General features: G+C 35.3%; 1 protein-coding gene across 1 annotated transcript in view; it reads right to left on the bottom strand.

Moving 5' to 3' along the window:
- ANGPT1 (angiopoietin 1) overlaps positions 1 to 22430 on the bottom strand; it is a 156525-nt gene that overhangs the window by 11770 nt on the left and 122325 nt on the right. The window contains exon 7 of the mRNA XM_027897914.1: positions 20164 to 20330. Coding sequence (XP_027753715.1) covers positions 20164 to 20330 — 167 coding nt within the window. The remainder of the gene's footprint in view (positions 1 to 20163; positions 20331 to 22430) is intronic.

Below are 22430 nucleotides of genomic sequence, written 5' to 3'. Positions count from 1 at the left end.
AAGAAAGATAAGAGATACAGATCTTTTTCCACATCACGTGGATTCCACTTCAGAAATCTCATGTGTTTTGGCTCAGTCTCTTTGTTGTTTCAGGTGTAAAATGGGGGCAATCAGGAATCTTTAATTTATCTGTAGTAGCACATTGTCCTTGTCCCAGAGCAGAACTGAGCTCAAGGAATCTGAACTGGAAAATGCAGCAAAGGAGAGGAATTGAGAGACAGAGGAGTGAGTAGAAATGCCCAGAGATCTGGAATACATTGACAGAATAATTGAATACTTGAGAAGCTGGTCTCTTTACTGTGGCACAGAAACAGCACTCCCAGTTAACAGCAGTTCTGTTATTAATCCTTGGGCTCAAAAAAGGATTTTAGCAGTCTCAGAATTTTTAATTCCACCATTTACAGAATAAGCCAGGAATCCAGTTCTGCCAAAGCTGTCTCTGAGTGATGAATGGAGAATAACTTAAAGTTCAAGCCACAAAAGTCTTCATAATTTGTAATGTTAAATATCCCATTTCTTAAGGAGGTTTGGCAACAAGTTGAAACCACAACCATGAGCTAGGAGCTCAAGCTCAGGTGCCAGCAGCCAAATGTGAAGGGAGAAGGGAGGAGCGGAGAGAAGAGAAAGGGAGGGGAGAGGAGGAAAGGTAAAAGACTATGGTTTCCCCTGCCTCTACTTAAGCAGCTCCATGAAACAGACATCACTGGAAAATGGATGCTCACAGAAAAAGCCTATTTCCAGTAGATAGCTACCTGCATCAGATATGTGATCAGTATGTTCTCGGGTTTTTTTCATAAAACATTACTGGAGGAGGAAGATATCCTTTGCCGTAATAGCTTCAAATACAGGAAGGAAGAGACAGGATCTCAGTGAAGAAATATGAAGCCATAATCCTTATATCTCTGGAGCAAGCCATAGCCACTGGAGCAAACATGAGGTGAAGATACACCCCTCACCTGTCTCACTGAACCTCTACAGGCAGGAATAAATGAGCCCCATAAGTAACCAAGAATGTGATTTTGTATACAGTGGGATAGATTTCTTCTCTGAAGAGAAGGTGAGAAGCATCAGTTCTGTTTCTTCTAGTTATTGAAAAGGGACAAATATATCTTTTAAATATTACATGCAAGAGGAGTAAGGAGTCATGAGAACAGAAACAGGACTTAAACATGTAAAGCAGGAGAGATGTCTGCTTCTCTCTGTGATTTACAGCTGGCGTGCTATTCTAGAAAATGCTTTCCCAACTTCTCCCGCAGTGAACAAGGAGAGCAGTTGTGAGTCACTGACTGATGCTATCTCTCTGTTGTTGCGTTTTTATCCAAATACTTCGTATGACTAAAACCGTAAATGACTTTACCAGAGTTTCATTCATCCATTTGTTTAGATGGAACAGACACTTTGCTGCAAAGTGGTTGGAATATTAACAGCAGAAGTAGAGAATATCCCTAACCCCTTTTAGCCTGCAGTTGTAGTTAAGTCATTGACATTTTTCTGAGACAAGAAGGAGTCTGTTCCTCAGACTCTCCCCTAGACAGGTTTAAATAAAACCCAGTTCTCCCACAGAATTTTGGGACTGGAATTCTGCTCTTGAGAGCAAAGGCATCATATGATGGCTTTCCTTAATTGAGTGCATGGCTCCTGGCTTTTGTTGGTTTAGTTTTGTTTTGGTTTGGCTTTTTTTGTCTCACGTGCATCTGTGGGTGGATATAAGATCCAAACAAAGCCAACTGGATTAAACCTGTTATGGAAACTCAGAAAAGTCTTTTCTGTATATCCAGTGAGGTTATTGAGTCCTCTCAAAACATGAAGACACAGAACCAGCACTTGGTATCCTAGAGAGTCTAAGATTAACACTTGCAGACTGACTTTAACTTCACTTAATTTTTTGCAAATTTCTTCTTATGTGTCCTTTCTCCATCTTTAAAAATGGAGACAGTAGATGATAAACATGAACATTTTAAAATAAAAAATATTAAGAAAAGGGCTATCCTTCTAAAGTAGTTACACTACCTATCTTAATTTGATTTTAATTTTGAATATTACCTGAGTGAGACTGATGATTACATATGTACCTTTGGACTTAATCCTTAGAGAAAATTTTGTATATAGATAACTACACACACATAAAAATATAACATTTTTTTGATTAAATACAAGTACCATGCATTGTCAAATACCTTTGGATAGCACCAAAATAGATAGGACAAAGCATGAGTCTCAATAAAAGACTTAGAAAGTTCTTAGTATTTCAACAAGGAACAACCAAGGAAAAGGAAGATCATTACCCAGTCAAAGTGGAAATTAACCTGTAATGACCATGTTACTCTAGATGCTTGACTAAGACAAAATTAATCTGTCTTTTATTTTATACAAGTAAAAGGCTGGAACTGGTCCCATCTTCATCCATTGGACTTTGGCCTTGTTTTGCAAGTTGTGCCTATTTTTTGCACAACAAAATAAACTTCCCTGATGTTGTGTTGATAGAAAAATTACTCTGCCACATGGTATCTATAATCTGATTTGAAATGGCCATATAAACTCATTATATTTGCAACACTTCCAGCTTCCTCTTATCTATCTCTGCAGGCTAAAATATCCTCTCTCCCACCTGCTCATTCCATATGGCAGAAGAGAAGCCCAAATTCTGATTCCTCCTCAAAGCAGGGCTTGTTAATTTTGACGGAAAGGGTCATGGAATAAAATGGATGTATGCGTATCAGAATCCTATGCCCAGAATTTCCTTTTCTGAGCCCTCTCCTCACTGAGTTTCCATTTTTTCTTATCTTCAGTAGGAATGGAGGGCACCTACGTCACAGCCCTGCTTCTAACCTACTGGTCAGTGCCTACACCTGGTGTGTGGGAATACTTCTACACAGATAAGTGTGGACAAATATAAACTCACACTGACTGTCCTCTGTGTTAGAATTTTGAAAGGCACCTTTGTTTTTAAAACCTATGTGACTGCCATTGTTTTGTCCTCTAGTTTGGAAATTTTTGAGGTTGAGGAAGGATTTAACTTGTATCTTTCATCTGGTTCACGCTTGCCTTTAAACTTTAGATAGATTCAATTTTTGAAATGAAACCCACTCCTAAAGATGCTGAATTTGGTAGTTTTATGAACTACTGGGTTAGTTGAATAATTCCATTTATAATGAAATTTAAATTTAGGAGATTAAGTCCCTCTGTAAACTAAAGTCCACTGGACTGCAACCATTTAGGAGTACCTAGGATGACATTATCCTCAGGATACTCTTAATTCTAGACATTAATTGTAATATTAAGTAAGAAACAAAAGAAAACACAAGACCTAAAACACCCTCAAAAGCAGATATCAGCTTCATTAAAAGTTCAGATTTTGTTGTGATTTTTTTTCTCAAAAAGTCTTTGATTAATTATTTAGGAATCAAAAATCCTTTTTATCAATTAATAAACAAAATGTCTACATGAAATATCATTAACTCCTTATAAAGTTTCCCAATTAGCCTTTTCCTGAACATATTGCAAAATCGCAAGAAATATCCGAATAGCTGTCCATGAATAACAAAAGCACCTCTGTAACAAAGATATATTCCAAATACTTAATGATAGATAATGTGTTGTGAACAGGAGAAAAATGTCTAAATAATCACTCTAGAGAAATACTGCTGTTGCTGAGGTTGAAATTAAAATGTGTGCCAAAATCCTGTTAAACATGGAACTAAATATAACGTGATAACTCATTGGGAATCCTAACCCTGGCATTCAACTTTTTCATCACTTAATACTCCCACTAAAAGACAAAGGAAAACATTCCTTACATTTGGTAATTTTTAAAATCAGTGGAAAAACCATCTCTCGTGGGAGATAGAGCATGAGCCATCTGTGGTGAACTGGGAAGTCCCTGTGAGTTTGAACCGTGCTCAATTGTAGAGTAGAAGGCATCATAGTTGGTGCTTTTGTCCAGATTACAGCGAGATTGCCCAGGCACCCATTTGGATCTTTTTTTCTTTGTTAAGAAATAAAACTTCTTCTTAAACATAACTTTTTTTTTTTCTTTTTTTTTTTCTGATAGGAGAGTGAAATATTTAGATTTCATTAGGGAAGTGCATTACTTTCCTTATGAAAACAAACGAAATTGAATCAACCCCCAATTTTTTTATCATAACTCAGGATTAACTAACAAACAAGAATGTGACACCAGGTAAGGTAAATAATCATTAGAGGCAAATTAAAAGTCATTCTAAAAGAAAGGAAAATATTTTGGAGAAATTGAAGAAAATAGATATGGTGGAAGATGACAAAAACTTAGTCACCACTACTCACAAAATTTTGAACAGTTTCTAGCTTATTTAACTGTTTTGCAAGAAAAATTTAACACCTTTATCACTTCCTGTCTTTGAATGAATGACTGATGCTAACAGTACCAAAGAGAAAAAGCAAGAGAATGTCACAGTTGGTGTCTGACTGGAGAAAGACAGCAATATCAACCAGAAAAACATAACAAAATTAACTTTTCCTACTCCTATCTTTAGCCTAGATTTGAGAAACAGTGTACATGGTAAATTCATGGACTCTTTATTTAAATTTATTGTATTCTTAATAGAGTTTTAACTGCAAACAGTAGTTCTGCAAACTGTTGAAAACCTGAATAATGCAGTAAGTAGCTCTGACAACTTGAACAGATTTTAATTTGGTTCTTAATATTCTTGCTGCCTGCACATGAAAATAATATCCTCCCACATTTCCTTTAGAAAACTGTATGACAAAATGACCTCTGTATTTCTCCTCTGCTGCTCTGTAGCAATGACTCAGTGCTGTAATTATTGTCTGACATTACTGCAGCTCCTTGCCCATTCTCCTGTTAAGACAAGTGAAATGTGCCAGCCAAGAAAATATTAATTCAATATATCCAGAGTAAGAACACATATCTTCCAATTTTAAAGAAAAAAAATGTTAATATAAAATACAGCAATAAACAGATATGATCACGTTTTCTTTAGAATTGATTCAGCGCAGCCCGTCTATGGGACAACAAATGCTATATGGTAGACAGATCCTTCCCTGGGACTGCACACAGCTAACAGAAAAACATGTTTTTTCTCCAAGAGCTCATGCTAATTTCAGCTTGTGTTTGAACTGTACACCTGACAGGTCAAAGAAGAAAAATATGTTTATTTTTGGACAGAGAACAAGCAAAAAAAACCCAGCCATGAATAAGAAACACATCTACACATAACAGCCAGATATACAATAGTCTAGTGAACCTTGACTAAAGCACTATACTGATTGGTAACAGGTATATACTGAGTAGGGATAATTAAAAGACATCAGGATTTACTGTCAGAGGAATTTTTCCTACCGTAAGACAAATAGCCTCTCATCATGCTGTATGCAGACAAATGGTGCTTTGTCACAGTTTACAAAAACTACTTAAAAATATGTTTGTTCTGGACAGTGTACAAGCAAACATATGCTTCTACTACTTGAAATACGTGCTACAGAAGCCACAGAAACAGTCACTGTGGCAGTGTGAGCTGCTAGGTTTGCAGCTGATGTCAGTAACATAGTGGTGATGGAGAGGAAACATACGGTAAAACTGGATTTTGCTGGTAACAGGGACAGAAACATATTTAAGGCTACTATCACAATGATGTGTTGAACAGAAATAATTCCCTCTACTCTAATCTGTCACTAAACACAGCACAGAACAGATACATTAATCTGCTACTACCATTTTCTGTTAATACTATTTTTCAACACAATACTTATTAAAACAACATCACCCAACAATGTTTTCTCTCATGGAAATCTGAAATGAAACCTTTCAGTTATTAATTACTTTTTTTTATTAAAGGAAAGTTAAAATCTTACTACAGAAAAACAAAAAAAACCCCTCTCTCACCAGATATATAAATGCTGAGATTTCCTGTTGTTACAGAAACTACCACTTTTGTCCTGATTCATTCCTCTATAAACCATATGTTAATTTAGAAATTATGGGGGCTGAGTTAATTTCAAGCTTGAAATAACTAGAGATGATCAATATTTTAGACAGACATATAAACACTGAGCATATCCTAAGTGATAATGCAAATTGTTTTGATATCACTGAAGATGGATGAGCTTCTTAAAAGATAAAATACAAAATTAGAATTTATCTGAACTTTTGCCCAGGACACAGACAAAGCCAAGGTTAGAGAAATCTGGTTAACTTAAAATGCAACCTAAAATGAAAAAGTATTTTTCTCCCTACTAAAATACACTTCCTGAATTTGGCTGAAGCCAACAGCAGAAATGTCAAAATTGATTCTTAAGGGATTTTTCAGCACAGAACTACAAGGACTCTCCAGAAAAACTCATACTTTAAAAGTTTTTAAGGCTTATACAAGTAATCAGACCTTCTGCTGCTTATCTTTGTGGAATTGCTGAACTTTGTGATGTTTGTATATCTTTATTTAAGGATCTGTTTTACAGACATTGAAGCTAGTGGAAAAGTTCAGTGAACATTGGTTGGAAATTTGATTTATCTTTAAATTGATTAATCTTCTTTGAAAATCCAGTAAAAGAGACCCACACAACTCCAGTGAAATTTAACTTAATACTTCTTCCAAAATCTGCTTGGAAGTTCCAAAAGTCTCATAAATATAGTTTGCTGAAATCCATGCAGATATATTGTAATAGTGGATTTCATAAATCCATGCTTTAGTTGTACTGAGGGTGACATTAATTACCCACTGTCATCCGCATAGGTTATACATTATCCTAATTAACTGTTTTAGATAAAATGGAAATGGAAAACTTCATGTATCAGCATGCTGTTTGTGCTGACTTTTATCCTGATGGCTACTGTAGAGATACTGGATTTTTGTTACCACAGAGTGTCATTGAAAAATATCATTTACAAGCGACAGTGAAATATTTATCACATGGTTCATTTAATTGAAAGTAATTAATCATAAGTAAAAGTTACAAATATCATAGATGGACTTTAGCTAAAAATTTATATAAATCTTACTGGTACAAGTTGGTGTTTGGAAATTAATGTGTCTAAAGGGTATATAGCCAATGTGGTTTGGGGGAGGAATGTCAGGGGTTTGACTTGGATTTCTTGTGGGGTGTTTGGTTGCTTTTTTTATTTCTTTGTAAAGAGTGTGCTGGAATCATAACTGAAATTAGTTATAGTTGAGCTCTAAGAAGGTTAAGTACCACAAGTCCATCTTTATTGCTGAATTACATTAATTAAAACTTCAATATGTTGCATGTTACTGTTTTCAATTAGAAGAATAAATCTGTGATGACATTTAAATGTTTTCTTTTCCATTTACAAAGATATGAAAGAGTATGTATATATGTACATGTCTAGTTCTTGAGGTTCCATAGGTTTTATATTTATCTTATCTTACTATATTTTATTTTTTAAATTAATAAACAATATAAATAACTTTCAAAGTTAACATAGTTTTTCATTTCATCTGGGTACTGGACCCTCACTGTTTTCTTAATTGTGGAGGTTCAGTCAAACGTTTCTACAATTCTGCAGAGAACTGAAGTCTATCTGAAACAACTCACTATTCCAAGGACTCAAAGTACATTTCAGGGAAGAAACTGATGTGATAGTTTAATTGATATTGTCCCCCCCTTAATTTTAGACTATTTCCCTATAGTTCCATGGTCATGATAACATCTCAGGTCACAGATCAGGCAGTGAGATAACTAAGCCTTAAGCACTCCTGTCTGGCAGGAGAAACAGATGAAGAGTAGCATATAATGCCACAAAATATTTTCTGAGACTGAGGGATAAGAACTAGATAATTGAAGGTCAGAAAAGTAAGAGCAAAACTAGGGAAAGGCACTGAGATGATGTCTTTAGATTCCAAAGACTTTGCATAAACCAAAATGAATATCTTTGAAATAATCAAAAATGTCACTGACATTGAATTATCTCCTATAAGGAGTCAGCTCTTCTGACACTTAATGGAAATACTTACACTTCTACACAGTGAAAGTAAGATGTCATCATTCTGTACAAGAATCATGCCTGCTTCACACAGGCTTTTATTGCCTGAAGTTGTGTGTACAACCTAAAGCTGTTGTCTAAAAGAGCACTGAGAGGTGCACTACCTGAAAGAATCACTGGCTTGAAATAGGAGCACTGACCTTTATTTTTATCCAGTTGAATGCTGAATATGGTGTAACATGTATTTACCATTAAGGAATTATCTAAATACTGAGTTGGACAAAATATCTAGATTACATGACATTTCTCCTCATGTTTCCACTGTCACAATAGTTAATTGAAACTGTGTAAGGCATCTTTCAAATATCATAGACTTATAGAAAAGTTTAGCTTGGAAAAGACCTTTAAGATAATCAAGCTCAATCAGTAACCCACCATTACCAGGTCTACCACTAAACCATGTTCCTAAGCACCACATCTAAACATTTTATAAATATCTCCAGGGATGACAACTCAACCAGTTCCCTGGGCAGCCAGTTCCAAGGCTTGACAACCCTTTCCATGAAGAAATTATTCATAATATCTAATCTAAAACTCCCCTGGAGCAGCTTGTGACCATTTCATCTTGTCTCTTGTTATCAGGGAGAAGAGACCAATCCCCATCTGGCTACATCCTCCTTTCAGGTAGTTGTGGAGAGTAGCAAGGTCTCCCCTGAGCCTCATTTTCTCCAGGCTAAACAACTCCAGCTGCCCCAGCCACGCCCCATGAAACTTGTGCTCGAGACCCTCCAGCAGCTTCACTGCCATTCATTGGACATGTTGTAACAACCTATGGGGGTTTTGTTGGTTTGTTTTTTTTTTTTGTGTGTGTATGTCCTTTTTAAGAGTTTGAACATGAGGAAATGAATCATTATTGATAAAAGTGGAAATAGCCTGCAATTAATATTTCATCAATTTAGCTTGATTATTTACACTTTATTCCTTGCTAGCAGTGCAATCTTCTTTTACAATTGTGCTCCTTTGGGCATTTGCAGATTCTGGTTTTGAATTTTTTCCAGTGTTAATGACCTAATGACCCTATCAAATCATACTACAATATTGTTATAATGCGGATGGAATGGAATAGGTTTGCAGATGCCAACAGATTACAATTTAAAGAAATAGCTTAATGAATAACACATTAAAATAAATATTTTGGGTTCTGCATTAGATTTTCAAGATTTATGTTGGGATTCATGTCAAGAGATGTGTACTTCCTGCTGCATGACTCCTAGAGGAAAATACAGGGATGTTTTGGGGCATATTATTTTCAAAGCAAAACATTAATCAGGATTTTCATTCACTTACCTATGTTGGAACCTGTTTAATCCTGATGAATAAGACAATTCACATTATGAATTTCTATTAAATAGATTAAAGGGCTTTATCTGGTGGCAGTGTACTCAGACTCATGACATCAGTAAACAGCAAGGGATGTTGAAGAATCACTTTGGAGTGGAGATGACAGGAAATGCAATAAATTCCAAATTAGAAACAATATAAGGTGGTATTAATGTCAACATAATTGTTATGACCTCTCTCTGAACCTAATATTTTTAATTTTTTTTTTACAGTTTATTGTCATCTTAAAGAGTGTGCAGTCATAATGAAACAAGAGTGATTTGACCTTCGGTGAGAGCTCTGGTGGCCCTGCCTCAACAAAGTACTTATTATATGCTTAAATTAAAAAAAATTTCCTAAGTACATTGATGAATGAGGGTCTAAGTATGCTTTAAAAAAACTTAAAAAATTGAGGAGGGGAAAGAGAAGAAGAAATAAGCAGGGAAGAGAAAGCCAAGGCTTCTCTTATTCATATTTTATAATTCACACCAGCAATATTATTTTTTTTTTGATCAAAGGTTTAGGATATTGAAAACAGCACGTAGACTAAAAGTACTTATATACACAAGCATGTCCCACCTTCAGTCTGACTAATATGCAACAGGTCTGATTTGATCCCTTCAGCCATTAGTGGTTGTATCATACAACATGCTACATTTATCCTCTGCCCTTTATCTCCATTATCACACAAAGGTTAAGCTTTCATAATAAGGGTAAGTGTCTAGGAAAAGGTAACAAATTTTATAAGTGACTGATGCACAGAGAGTTTCTGTGAAATGTTTATAGCTATTTGAAAAATAAATATTGGCTTCAGTGTTTGCTTGGTTTTCTTAATGCAAAATTAAGTTTAAAAAATGCCAAAATGAGTTATGTGGCACTAAGACCTTGGTAGAAAAATATAAACAGACTATTAAAACATATTTCAACTCCCTTGGCGTCATTTGTGGCCGATAAACAGTCATATATGAGTGAAAGGTTCACTGACTGTCACCCATTTATGATCCAAGTTCTTTGCTGGTGCCACACTGACCAGGCTAACAGGGATCAGCATGTTTTACATGCTTTTTTTCCCCCTAAGAACCCAGGTCATGACCTCACAAGACCTGTGATTCACAATAATGACTTCTTTGGTTCAAATGGCATTAAGATTGGTGCAAAGAGGCTTTACTTCAGTGCAACTGAATTATAATGCTGAATAAAAGGAAACAAAACACAAACAGTGCACATGCACTTAGGTCAAGTGTGGTGAGATGTTCCAGCACAGATTTAAAATTGAAAACACTTCAGCCTCTGGGATCTGATGGAACAGAAAACTAGAAACCAAACTCTGTATGGTACCAGGCACTTGTTTTTTTGGTTTTGTTTGTTTGTTTGTTTGTTTTGTTTTGTTTTGTTTTGTTTTTTGTTTTTTTTTTTCTAATTAGGCTTTCATAGTTATTGAATATCTCCTTCTTGCAGAACTTTCAGACCAACGAAACAACAAAAACTACACTGCACTGGATATTGCAATAATTCTGTGCTCTCATGTTCAAAGTTGTTATCTGTTTGTAGGTTTATGTAAATTACTAGCTTTTTAGACATGGTGTATACCTCTACTTTGTGATCTAACTCATGTACTGCATTGCTGCTGTGAACCAAATAATGAACAATATCACTCTTTATTGATATTAAAGAGAGAGGCAGCAAAATCAAGTATGTTTCCACTTGACAGGAAAAAAAAACAAATAAAAACAAACCACAAGACCAAATCAACAAAAAAATTCTTAAAAACTGATGCAATGAATGACTATGGAAACATCTGGGATGATCCCTTTCCCAAATTCTCTCTAGGCCCCCCTGGTACACTATAGTTTTTGACTCATGAAAGAATTAAACTTATAGAAAATACCACATCACTTTGCTGGTATTATTCTGAAACTATAGTGAAAAAAAGTGTTCTCAGGATCAGGCTCTAGAAACCTTGCCAACAGGGCTGTTAATGATAAAAAGAGGTGAAAAAAGCCCTGGGGCTGGTTGTCTGGGATGCTGGTAACAGACTTCAGAGACTTTTAACCATGTACATACTAGATTAAATAAGTCACTCAGAATTTCTGCATGTGTTTTTCAGGCAGATGAAAGCTTGCTCTGTCAGTACTCTAAGCAGACATGAGCTCATTCTGCCCACACTCCATCCTGGCTGGAAGCTGTACTGTCGCAACAAGAGTGACACTGAACCTACTCAAGGGCAGGATGCTTGGGCTCGATGCCACATTGACAGGTCTACCCAGCTTCTGTTTGGCTCAGAGGGCGGGCAGAGAGTCAAAAGCTGAGGGGGCATAGACAGCACACATTTCTTTGTTATGACTTGAATTTGGATCCTGAAAATGTATTCTGCTTTCCAAGTTTTACAAATAATAGCGAGGAGAAAGATACAATCAGGGAATCTGCATTAAAGAAACTATTCCAATGCAGAAATATTTTGTATTTTTAATGAGAAATTTTTTCCTCATTCTGTATTTTATTTTTGCCTTAGCCTTTCAGTTTGCACCCTTAAACTTATAGATGCATTATACTGCAATACAAAATTGTAAGCATATTGATTAGCAAACGTTAATGAAACTCTCACACTATGATGCTGTATCTATCTGATATCCTTACATATATCCCTTACACTTTGTACACAAATTTTCACTATGCTAACCTACATTCTGATAATTATTACAAGTTGCAGAGAGTTTTAACGCTTGTGTTATACAAGAATTAGGTGAACTTAAACAGTGAAAAATTTACAAGAAAATTATTATAACATTAAACATTAAAACTTAGTTATTATGGGGTTTTTTTTTTATATAGAAGTTGAAGCAAATATCACATCACTTACGTCCCTGTGATAAATAGTCTGAATTTAATGCCATAGGTTCTTGGATATGTCTGAATATTCTACACATAATAATTTTGACCAAAAAAAATTCCTCGAGGGTGGAAAATATCCAGGAGTGTCTCAGTCTCACAAGATCTTTTTATTCAGGAACTCTTTCATGTCAAAGCCCAGTAGTAAAGAAGAAACAATGTTACTGGATTCTATGCTAAATTCTACACTAATACAAACATCAGTAGGTTTAAGCTCTTTACAAATGCTTTGACAGAAGTTAAAGAAACATAGCTCTTCTTGGTAAGGAGAGCTGGTAAAAGTGGGAGCTCTTACCTTGAGACAGTGAAGTCCCTTCACAACAGGATCATATAAATTTCTTAAAAATACTTCTTTGGTATAAAGTATAAAGCAACAGAGGCTTAAAAGAGAGCAACACTAAGCAAGAAGACCAATAATGTAGGTTAAAGATAATAAAAACAAGACGAGAGTAGTCATTTTGAATTGGAGAATGAAAAACTGGCAAATACCTTATTAAAGTCTGTGCTTTCTCTTAGATGCCATATCACACTCTGTCTGCCCCTGTTAGCTGGGGCACAGCTGGTGAAAATTTCCACTGAGCTATAATACGTAACAAGTATGATCACTACCACCTTTCTATTGACAATTTTTCTTCCAATACTTACATACATTAAAGAGTTCTCTTAGGCTTGTGTGCCCTCAGCAAGGATTTCACTATCCTGTTCTTGTTTCAAATGATATTGTTCCCACATAAATCTGCTAATTTTTTTTTTTTTTCTGTAGAGATGCTCACTAGATCGTAAGTTGTTGAGCTACTAGTGACTGATACTCTTCACTTTTCATGTAACAGTTTGTCAATCTGAGTGACTACCTACCATGGAGGGTTTACTGACTCAACACCACAAAACTGCCTTCACAATGCCATAATCAGCAACATTTGTCCTGCTGCAAAAATATTGTTCAGGATTCACTGATCCTCGAAGGGAGTACAAATATAAGTCTGCAGCAGAAAAGAACTCACTGCTTCATAACATATAATTTAATAAAAGCCTAGTTAATTCAAAATGAGACATGGAGCAGGGAGCATAGCCTTAGAAATCCCTCTCCCACCTTGTTGACAATATTCATTCACTGAACAGTGAATTCTTCCTTTCACAGTAACAGTATCAGAGCTTCATTGACCAGCCTGTTTCTCTGCAGCATGGATTGCTGCTTTCTCCTGGGAGGCAACGACTGTGGTCTGGATACCTTCTGGCAAATGAATGCATTAACCCAGAGTCTTTAATTTCTTTTCCAAGTAAGACAAGACATTGTCTCCTACCTTCAGGCTGTGAGCTGTGAATTGTCAGTGGATATAAATGGATGCCTTGCTATTTTCAGAATTTCCTAATGGTTAACTCTAGGCAGCTCTCTGCTCTGCATGTTGCCTGATTTGGCTTCTGTCTAAGGAGCTTATCTCTCTCCAGGCATGCACAGAGAATCTAGTGTCTCAGATAGGGTTCTGCAGTCTGTTCCTAGGGTTCAATAGCTTTAATGTTAGCACTGAAAATCTTTATCTTACCTACCTGTAGGAAAACAAGTCTGCCTTGTGATTAATCACTTCAATTCATTAAATCCAGGTTGATGCTTAAGACTAGAAAATTGTTACAAAATATCTTTTTCTTTGCCTCAAGTAATCAGTAGCTTAAACTGATGTTTATTTTATTGTAGATAAGATTTATGGGAAATTAGGATACTTTTGTTCTTGCTCATATATTTTGCTTTTCTTAAAAAATGAATCTAGGAGTCTGGAGGAGGAGATAATGACATGCTCACTATGTTCTATAGTGATAGCTGTAGTGGAATATATTGGAAAACAAGCTTCTCTCCAGATATGTGTATGAAAAGCCCTAAAATGCCAAAGGAAAGAAAAGTTTCTAGAAACTTAAAAGCATAATCAAATTTAATTATTTAAAGTTTCTGAGCAATAGCCTAAAAAAAGCTGCAGGAGGGTGTTTTTTTCCAGCACATGAAGCTGAATATATGGAGAAGAATTATGCAGTTTTCATGAAGGAAATACATCAATTTGGAGAAGATAACTGAAAATTAACCAGTTGAGGGAAAATAAAATCAAGACTGAAGACATCAACAATTTGGAGATAGCTTGAAAAAGATCCAATAATGGAAATAGATAACATATATCACCTTTTATTGATGAATAAGTAGATACACAAAAATGGTTAGGCCATTGTTACAGCAGATAAATTTTCAATGTGACCTATACTAGAGGTTTTGCCTTTGAAAAGAAGGCTGCTGTACAAACAACTCTATACACCTTGTAAAGATTTTATATGAGTTAATTTCCCTCCACATCTTAGATACTGAAAAGTTAAGGAGTTCAGCATTATTTGTGACTAAAATAAAACATTTTAAAGTAGATATTTTCTGATAAATTGCATTTTTTCTGGGCTGACCTTGTATATATGAATCCTTTACAGTATTCAGTATCATAACATACAATCATAGAGTGATAGCACCACAGAAGTTTGTATTAGAAAGGATCTTTAAAGGTCATCTAGTCCAAGCCCCTCATAGTGAGTAGGGACATCTTCAACCAGATCAGGTTGCTCAGAGCCCCGTTCTACCTGACCCTGAACATTTCTAGGGATGCGGCATCAACAACCATTTTGTTCTGGTATTTCACCACCCTCACTGTACAAAATTTCTTCCTTATATCTAGCCTAAATCTACCCTCTTTTATTTTAAAACCAGTGTCTCTTGTCCTATAACAGCATGCCCTACTAAGAACTCTGTCCCTGTTTTTCTCAAGTACTGAAAGGTTCTCTAAGATCTCCCTCGAGCCTTGTCTTCTCTAGGCTGAACAATCCCAACTACCTCAGCCTTGCTTTCATGGAAGAGGGGTTTCAGACTGTGATTTTCTTGATGGCCTTCCTCTGGACTTACTCTAACAGGTCCATGTTTTTCCTGTGCTGAGGAACCCCTAACTGGATGCAACACTCCAGGTGGCACCTCACAAGAACAGATCAGAGGAGCAGAATTACCTTCCTCTACAACAATCACAAGGTTCACTTTGTTGCCTCATTCTCTGATTCTTATCCATAAACTTTCAATCTGCTTGTGGCTGTTCTTCAGAAACAACTCTTCACATTTACTGGTGTAGAGGGTAATGTCTCCACACCTCCCTCCTTGCCTGTCCCCTCTGAACAGCCTGTAGTCACTGATAGCCACACTCTAGTCGGGGGATTCATCCCAGCCAGTTTCAGTAATAGCAACTAATTCTTAGCTTTCCAGCAGCACGGTGGCTTCCAACTCCTCCTGTGTGTTGGCCACGCTGTGGGCACTGGTGTAAAGGCACTTCAGCTGGGCTGTCAGCTGTGTTACTTTCTTAGAGGAATACTCCTTGATTCTTCTGAATTCTTCACTGGTGTTTCTCTGTTTTCTATTACCTCAAGAGCCCCTGGCTTCTCTTGTTCAGACTTCAGCTTCTACAGTTTAGCCAGCATGTCTCACTACATTCTCAGTATATCCCATAGCAAAGGAAAAGAAAACCTCTGTTCCTGCTTCAGCACAGTCACGGCTATTGTATATTGAACTATAAATGAATTTCATGTAGTTAGAGGTGGGAAATGATTAGCTGTGGATGGATAGTATATATAGGGATTTATGTGGATTAAGCAAAATTTGTTTTATTCCTAAATTCTATAAGTACATTTACATCAACTTTCAGTCAGAGAAGTCATTATATTTCATTTCTGCTTACATTTGGAGATAGTGCATGGACTGCCAGTGAGTTTTAGTCACTGATATAATATAGCAACACTGGCCTCAATCCAGAAAGACCACTGGTTAATGGGCATCGAATTGAATCCCTGCACTTCTAGTAGTTAGACTTCATAGAATATTATTGGGCTGATAATGTTGTTAAATAAAATAATCTAAGCCAGATATTTATATATACAGGGAAATACTAAATCTTTTCTTCCATATTATCCATTTTTTACCTTTGGTATAAAATATATGAAGTATATTTTCAAATCATAGAAAGTATGCATACCAGAGATATCATTCTGCCTCTGAATAGGATTGTTCATAAATATTTCCTCTGAAAGAGACTTCCAAATTGAATTTCAAACTTCCAAAGAAAAGTGAATTACTCTGGGCTTAAATTTTTTCACCATGTCTATTTTTTGACTTATTCTGTAATTTTCATATTTGGCGGGAAAAGTACTGGGGTCTGGGCACAGGACTGGGTCTCAAGAGGATGTGTGTTTATTATTTTTGCTTTTTCACAGATTTCCTATGTGTTCTCCAGTGTACTTTTTCTTCCTCATTTGAGAATAAATCCTCTGAAGGCTTACTGTGGTACAAACAACACAGAAGAAGCTAAGCAGATGGTTCAAAAAACTTACAAGTCAGCATGATTCCCTGTTTTACCTAAAAAACTTATTTGCAACAAATACATCACTGAAAAGCCTGGTTAATAAAGAACCACACCAAAATGTAAAAATGAGATACTGTACACTGAGGAAGTGACAATGGCCTGTTTATGTCCTGCTTCTGAAACAGAAATACTATGTGGAATAAATTTTTTAATTAAAGATACATAAAAACAGCTGTCGCCATAAAAGTTGTACTCACAAATAATACTTACTTTACTATCTTCTAGAGCATTTTCATCAGTACAATTTAAAAGACTGAATGAACAAATTTTTTTTTTCTACTTTACAGAAATATGTGAGAATCTTTTGCAATAAATTCCATCATTAGTTCAATAATAGTGATCAAATAACTCAATAGCCTCCAACTTAAAAACAAATCAAAGATTAACATTACATCAAGGCTTCTGATACCAGCTTACCTACCTAATTGCCTAAGAAAAAAGAGAGAAATAATACTATTGCTGAAACTAAAAATACAAACTTTTAATCAAACAAGACCTTAAAGTCCATCACTATACTCAGTGAACTAAATATTCTCTGCTACCAGATCCCGTAAAATTTAATGACTGTTAGTTTACATTGAACAACTGATTTGGTTTTCCAAAGCAAAGCCTGAAGAGCCATAGCATACACCTGATTCTTTTCTACATGACTATTATTCTCCTGTCAACTTGTCTCTTGAGTGTTCTGCTAATAATGTATCTACAAATAGCTCAGCCAATTAAAAATTGTAATTCCCCCGTTCTCCATCCCATCCTTTGCTTGGAAATGTTTCACCTGTATTATGAGTAGCAAAACCAGATGCATGTGCAGGCTGAAATTACTAGTGTTGAAAATTCAGCATCAGTAGATCTGTTTTCGTTAACTAATATGTTGGATTATGAACTGCGGTGCCTGAAATCCCAACGCATAGTTAATCTTCGTGTTTAATTCTCCAGGGTCTGAGGACACAGGTCAGAGCATCAGTGTGTCATAGCTGTATAGCTCCTGAAAACATCAATGTCAACAGACTACCAAGAGCGGGCTAGGCAGAGTCTACACAGGAAAAGAGGGGAGGTTGTGAGTCTTCTAGCATTCTCTTTCAACTCATGTTTTTATAGTTTTATGAATAATTCTTAATTAAATTAAGAAACACTTCACTAAATGGGAGATCTGCAAGACCTGACTCTTCTTTCTCTATGTAGATTTTACTTGTCCCACTGTAAGACTGCAAAGAGATTGAAAGATCTTTTCATCATATTTACAGACAACCTCCGTGTAATCGTCCTGTGAAAATAAGAAAACTAAGGATGTTCTAAAAGAAATTAATCATTTAGATTCTGTTATTGAAGCTTTCACATGTGGTGAAACATTGATTTTCCTGTTCAGTTATCATTTATCATTATACATTTACTGCTTAAGTATTCACCTTCTCAACCTAACCTTCCTCCCAGTCATCATCTGGGATAAATAGATTTTATTCTGCATTCCCAGCAAACCTTCTGGAGCTGTCTCATTTAGAAAGAGAAAATTTAAACTTACATATGTTCAGCATTACTCTTTTTAATCACAGATTCTGTAGGCTAATAAAAAGTAGTAAAGAGAATACAAACAGCCCAGAGAAAAAACAGAACCCTTCTGAAATCACCAATTGGGAGTTATCCAGACTGAATCAAACTTTGTGTAAGGTTGGGGCTGGGTTTTGGAAAAACAGTATGAAAATGATTTTCCATATTTTCTCAAGCAAATTTTATCACTTCATGTTTGTAGGTTTTTTTGGTTGTTGGTGTTTTTTTTTCTTTTAATTTACTATATTCAAATATGAGACCTGGAACCTTATGTTTTTTTTCATGTCTTCCAAATGTACAAGGTACTGCCATAGCATAAATTAAAGATATTCCACTTCTTGAGCTTTTCCTTTTATTTCAGTGTCCTTTCTCCCTTTCAGATCTCATTGATCCACTGTCCAGCTAGCTTAGAAACTTGTCTCTTTACTGGTTATTATTACTTAGTGAACTTATATTATTTGAATCTAAAGTGAGTAGCCAGCCTACAATTACTTATTTTTGCTAACAGAAACAACATTTAATGTGGTTCATTATAAGAAAATCCTAAGAGCTTCCAAAATAGGAAAGCACTGAATTTATTTGGCAAAATTATTTCAAATAACAGCAACTAAAGTTTTGAAAAGGTGTGCAGTTTTGTGTTTGAGGTACTGAAAGCAAACGTGGCAAACGCCCGACAATTGTGAAGAAAAGGCACTCAGAGTAGCAGTTTGGGAACTCTGGTTTTCAACTTCAGAGGAAACATTTAAATCCTTCATGGCAGCTCCTCAGATAAAGGGAAAACAGCATTCTCTGAAGGGTGGCCAGCTGTTTAGGACTCAATAATCAGGTTTTTATTCAGCCAGCCTTCTGGAGTCGCTTCTATCACAGATAGTGATGCTGGCAAGCAAAATAAAGAGTTTTTATATCATAGGATGCATTCTTGTAATAATGGATACTCCTTTCTTTATGTAGGAGCTAAACTCTTACTGATGCTTCTAAATGTACTTTTTTTGCACTTCTACACCACGTAGTACTGCCCCGTGAGAAACTGCAGAGGGGCACTGCTTTGTGTCCCACCTGGGCAGAGCCCTGTCAGCAGAAAGAGCAAATTGCTCTCACTTCCGTTTCTCCGGGGTCTTGGGGGAAGGGATGCAACCAGCATTTCTGAGAATCATGTTACTTGAATTTAAAGATCTGAATACCAACCTAGTTCCACATGCTATGACTTGGATGTTTGGGTTTACAATATATTTGTTTGTCTCCTAAATCTTATGCTAACTAGATGTGCTGTAGTAAATAATTTGGATATGTTTATGGGTTTCATTCCCTTTTTTCTGTGTCGTACTGTCTGTTCAGATGAAACAATGATTAAAAAAAAATTAAATCAGCTACTTAGATCATCCAAACTTCTTGTATCTTCAAGTTGCTTCTTTTTTGTTTGGTTGGGGGTTTTGTTTTGTTTGTTTGTTTTTGTTGTTGTTTATGAATAAGCTGATTTAAGTTTCCTACATTTTTATCTTAAAACAAAATAGGGGAGAAAATATTATTGAAAAAAAGTTTTGCATACTAATCCCTCAAAAGAAGATCCACTATTCTTTTTTTCCTCTTCATTTAGACTCAATTTTTAGTCTGGAAATATCAGATGGTTTAACAGCATTTTTAGTCTTCTATCACAATGTCCATTGTTTCAGTTTAATGCTTCTGAAGTAGAAATCCTTTATGTTGTAATGCAAAATCCAAATATTTTGCTATTCAATTAGTATTCAGTTCTGATTCTAAAAGTTATACAATTTTTAGCAGTTCTACCAGCCAACAGGATCCCTTGTTCTCAGATATGTTAGGTTTTTTCTATCCTTCCATCACTGAGAAAACTTATTTCTATTTTGTTTTTACCCTCTACTCACTTTTGATGAAAATCAGTATCATATTATTGCCCTTTCTCGTATTTAACAAGTGAACAATGAACAATATTTATCACTCAGCAGAGTCAAAAAAATTTCAACAGATTCTTACCTGTAATTCTGTTTTTCATTTCCTATGTGAAATCTGTCATACTGTGAGTATGCCCGGTTTCCTTCCCAGTCCATTAATTCAATTCTTAGAGAATATTGCCTCTGACTTGTTATTGCAAAGATAAATTCATTTCCCAGCCAATGTTCACCTGATGGGCTACCAAAACCCTAGAAAAAAAGTTGGCAAAATAACTAGATGCAATTATTGTAATTGGTAGAACCTTTATACAATAATAAAATGACCAGTATGTTTTACCTACACATTTTAATTACTGTCATAGCTTTCTGTGCTCCAGTTATACTGTCTCTAAAATGACTCTACTAATATGTAACATGTAGGAATGTCATGCAGTTCAACTGATATTTTGGAGGGCAGTTGAGGTTATCAGCTGAAAATAATTTTCCAGTTACATGATACTAATAGTATGATGCTGTATTTGCATACCCTTCAATGTGAATACTGGACATAGTCATATTCTATAATACATTTCATATGGTGTCAAATCTAGTTATTATTAAGACAATCAAGTCAAAACAGAATTCTTCTATACATTATAAAAGATTAAAAAGATATTAAGTGAAAGTTATACACCAAATTCAAGCTATCTGTGGGTGATAGGTCATGTCTTAATCTTTAAAGGACAATGGACAATACTTTTCCTGTCAAGTAAAACTAAAGGAGGGAAGTCTTTAGTTTAAAATTCCCTTCTGTATATAAGACCTGCTGGACAGGTTAGTGCCTGTTCCTATACACTATCCTAAAGCACAGGAGAGGGTACTGTAACTCTATTTTCTAAAAATGAAAAATAACGAACAGTATAATATTTAAGGTACTTAGCTCTCCTCACATTTCATATATTCAGATGATCTTATTTCCAGTTAGGGAAAATGGAAACATGGAAAAATAATAATGAAAGAAAAAATATAATCAATTTTCAAAGTGTATTCCTATATATTTTTCATATATATATATATATATATATTCCTATATATTTTTATGCGTTTCCCAGGTTTTTAAGTTGTTTAAATTATAGTGAATATTTTGCTACATTAAACTTAAAGTTTTATTTAATGCCATTAATTTATTTACTATATATTAGAATTATTTTTCTTCATAAACTATTAGTTCATACCTGAGAACTCCTGGCTCCGTTTCTTATTTTCCTTTTCTTTCTCTTTAAATAGTAAAAATTATTTTAAACCATAATCTTTACTTGAGAAGAACTATTCCAACATGATTGTTCTTATTCATATTTCTTAAGATAGGAAAAATGGAATGAGAAATCTTCCGAGTTGCTTACAATGATGTTCCAGAATGTTTTAGAAGACCTTGTGGAAATTTCAAATCAAATGAAAGATTGGATTATATCCAGATAGTATATGTTTTAAAAGGGTTAAAATAAGGACATTTTCTTGGGACTAAAGGTTAGAGAAAGAGAAATGTGGCTGTGAGACACATTGGCAAGACATTGATCTTCCCTATGTAATATTTCAGTTACTCCTAACATGAGATGAAAACACTGAAAGTAGAACCCTCTCTCTATTTTTTTCATAATTGCATTACTCTAGCTCCAGATCTGATTAGTTGGTTCACTGAGGATGAAATTCTGACTCCCCAGAGGCCATGCACAGTTAATACTCACTTAGACAATCCATAGGTATATTAGCTTCAAACTTCTAAAGAAATTTAATTTAAAAAAATTTAGAAGCTTAGAAGTTTGATTGGACCAAAAAATAAAAAATGGAGGTATTTTTGTTATTGTTGTTGTTCCTCCAAGGAATTACATTAGAAAGTACTTTACTCAGGAGTCATTTTTATTTCCACTGCCCTAGCTAATAACAGTATTTGGTGACTCACTGATACTAGAGGCTGAGAAGACATGCCACGTTTGGCTACTCTGAGCACATTAGTGTATGTTTTGAATAAGCATCTCTGCTTTTTTGGCTCAAAGACCATCAAGTGATCCTCATGGACAAAACATTTAATCTGCAAGAATTGACATTCAGTTATCTGTGGCAAGTCTCAGAGAAGTCTCAAACTGAAATATGGGAGGATACTATTAGTTGGCTTTTTCCTTTACATTATTTCATTATATCACCTTTCTCAACAAGATTATTTCCTACACAAGTCTCTGTAAATACTGGCTGTAGCCAACACTGGTGATATCATGCTTTGAACACATCTGTCTTCCAGTGTGAGCTCCTGCTCCTCAAGCTTTCCCATTATAATGCTTCTGTTATCTTTCACCTAGTGCTTTGATGGCATTC

The sequence above is a fragment of the Empidonax traillii genome, unplaced genomic scaffold, assembly GCF_003031625.1.
Source record: "Empidonax traillii isolate 1590-97213 ecotype Southwest subspecies unplaced genomic scaffold, ASM303162v1 scaffold566:size1034704, whole genome shotgun sequence".
Taxonomy (NCBI): Eukaryota; Metazoa; Chordata; class Aves; order Passeriformes; family Tyrannidae; genus Empidonax; species Empidonax traillii.
The sequence above is the reverse complement of the archived record's forward strand: the minus strand, read 5'-3'. Positions and strand labels throughout refer to the sequence as shown.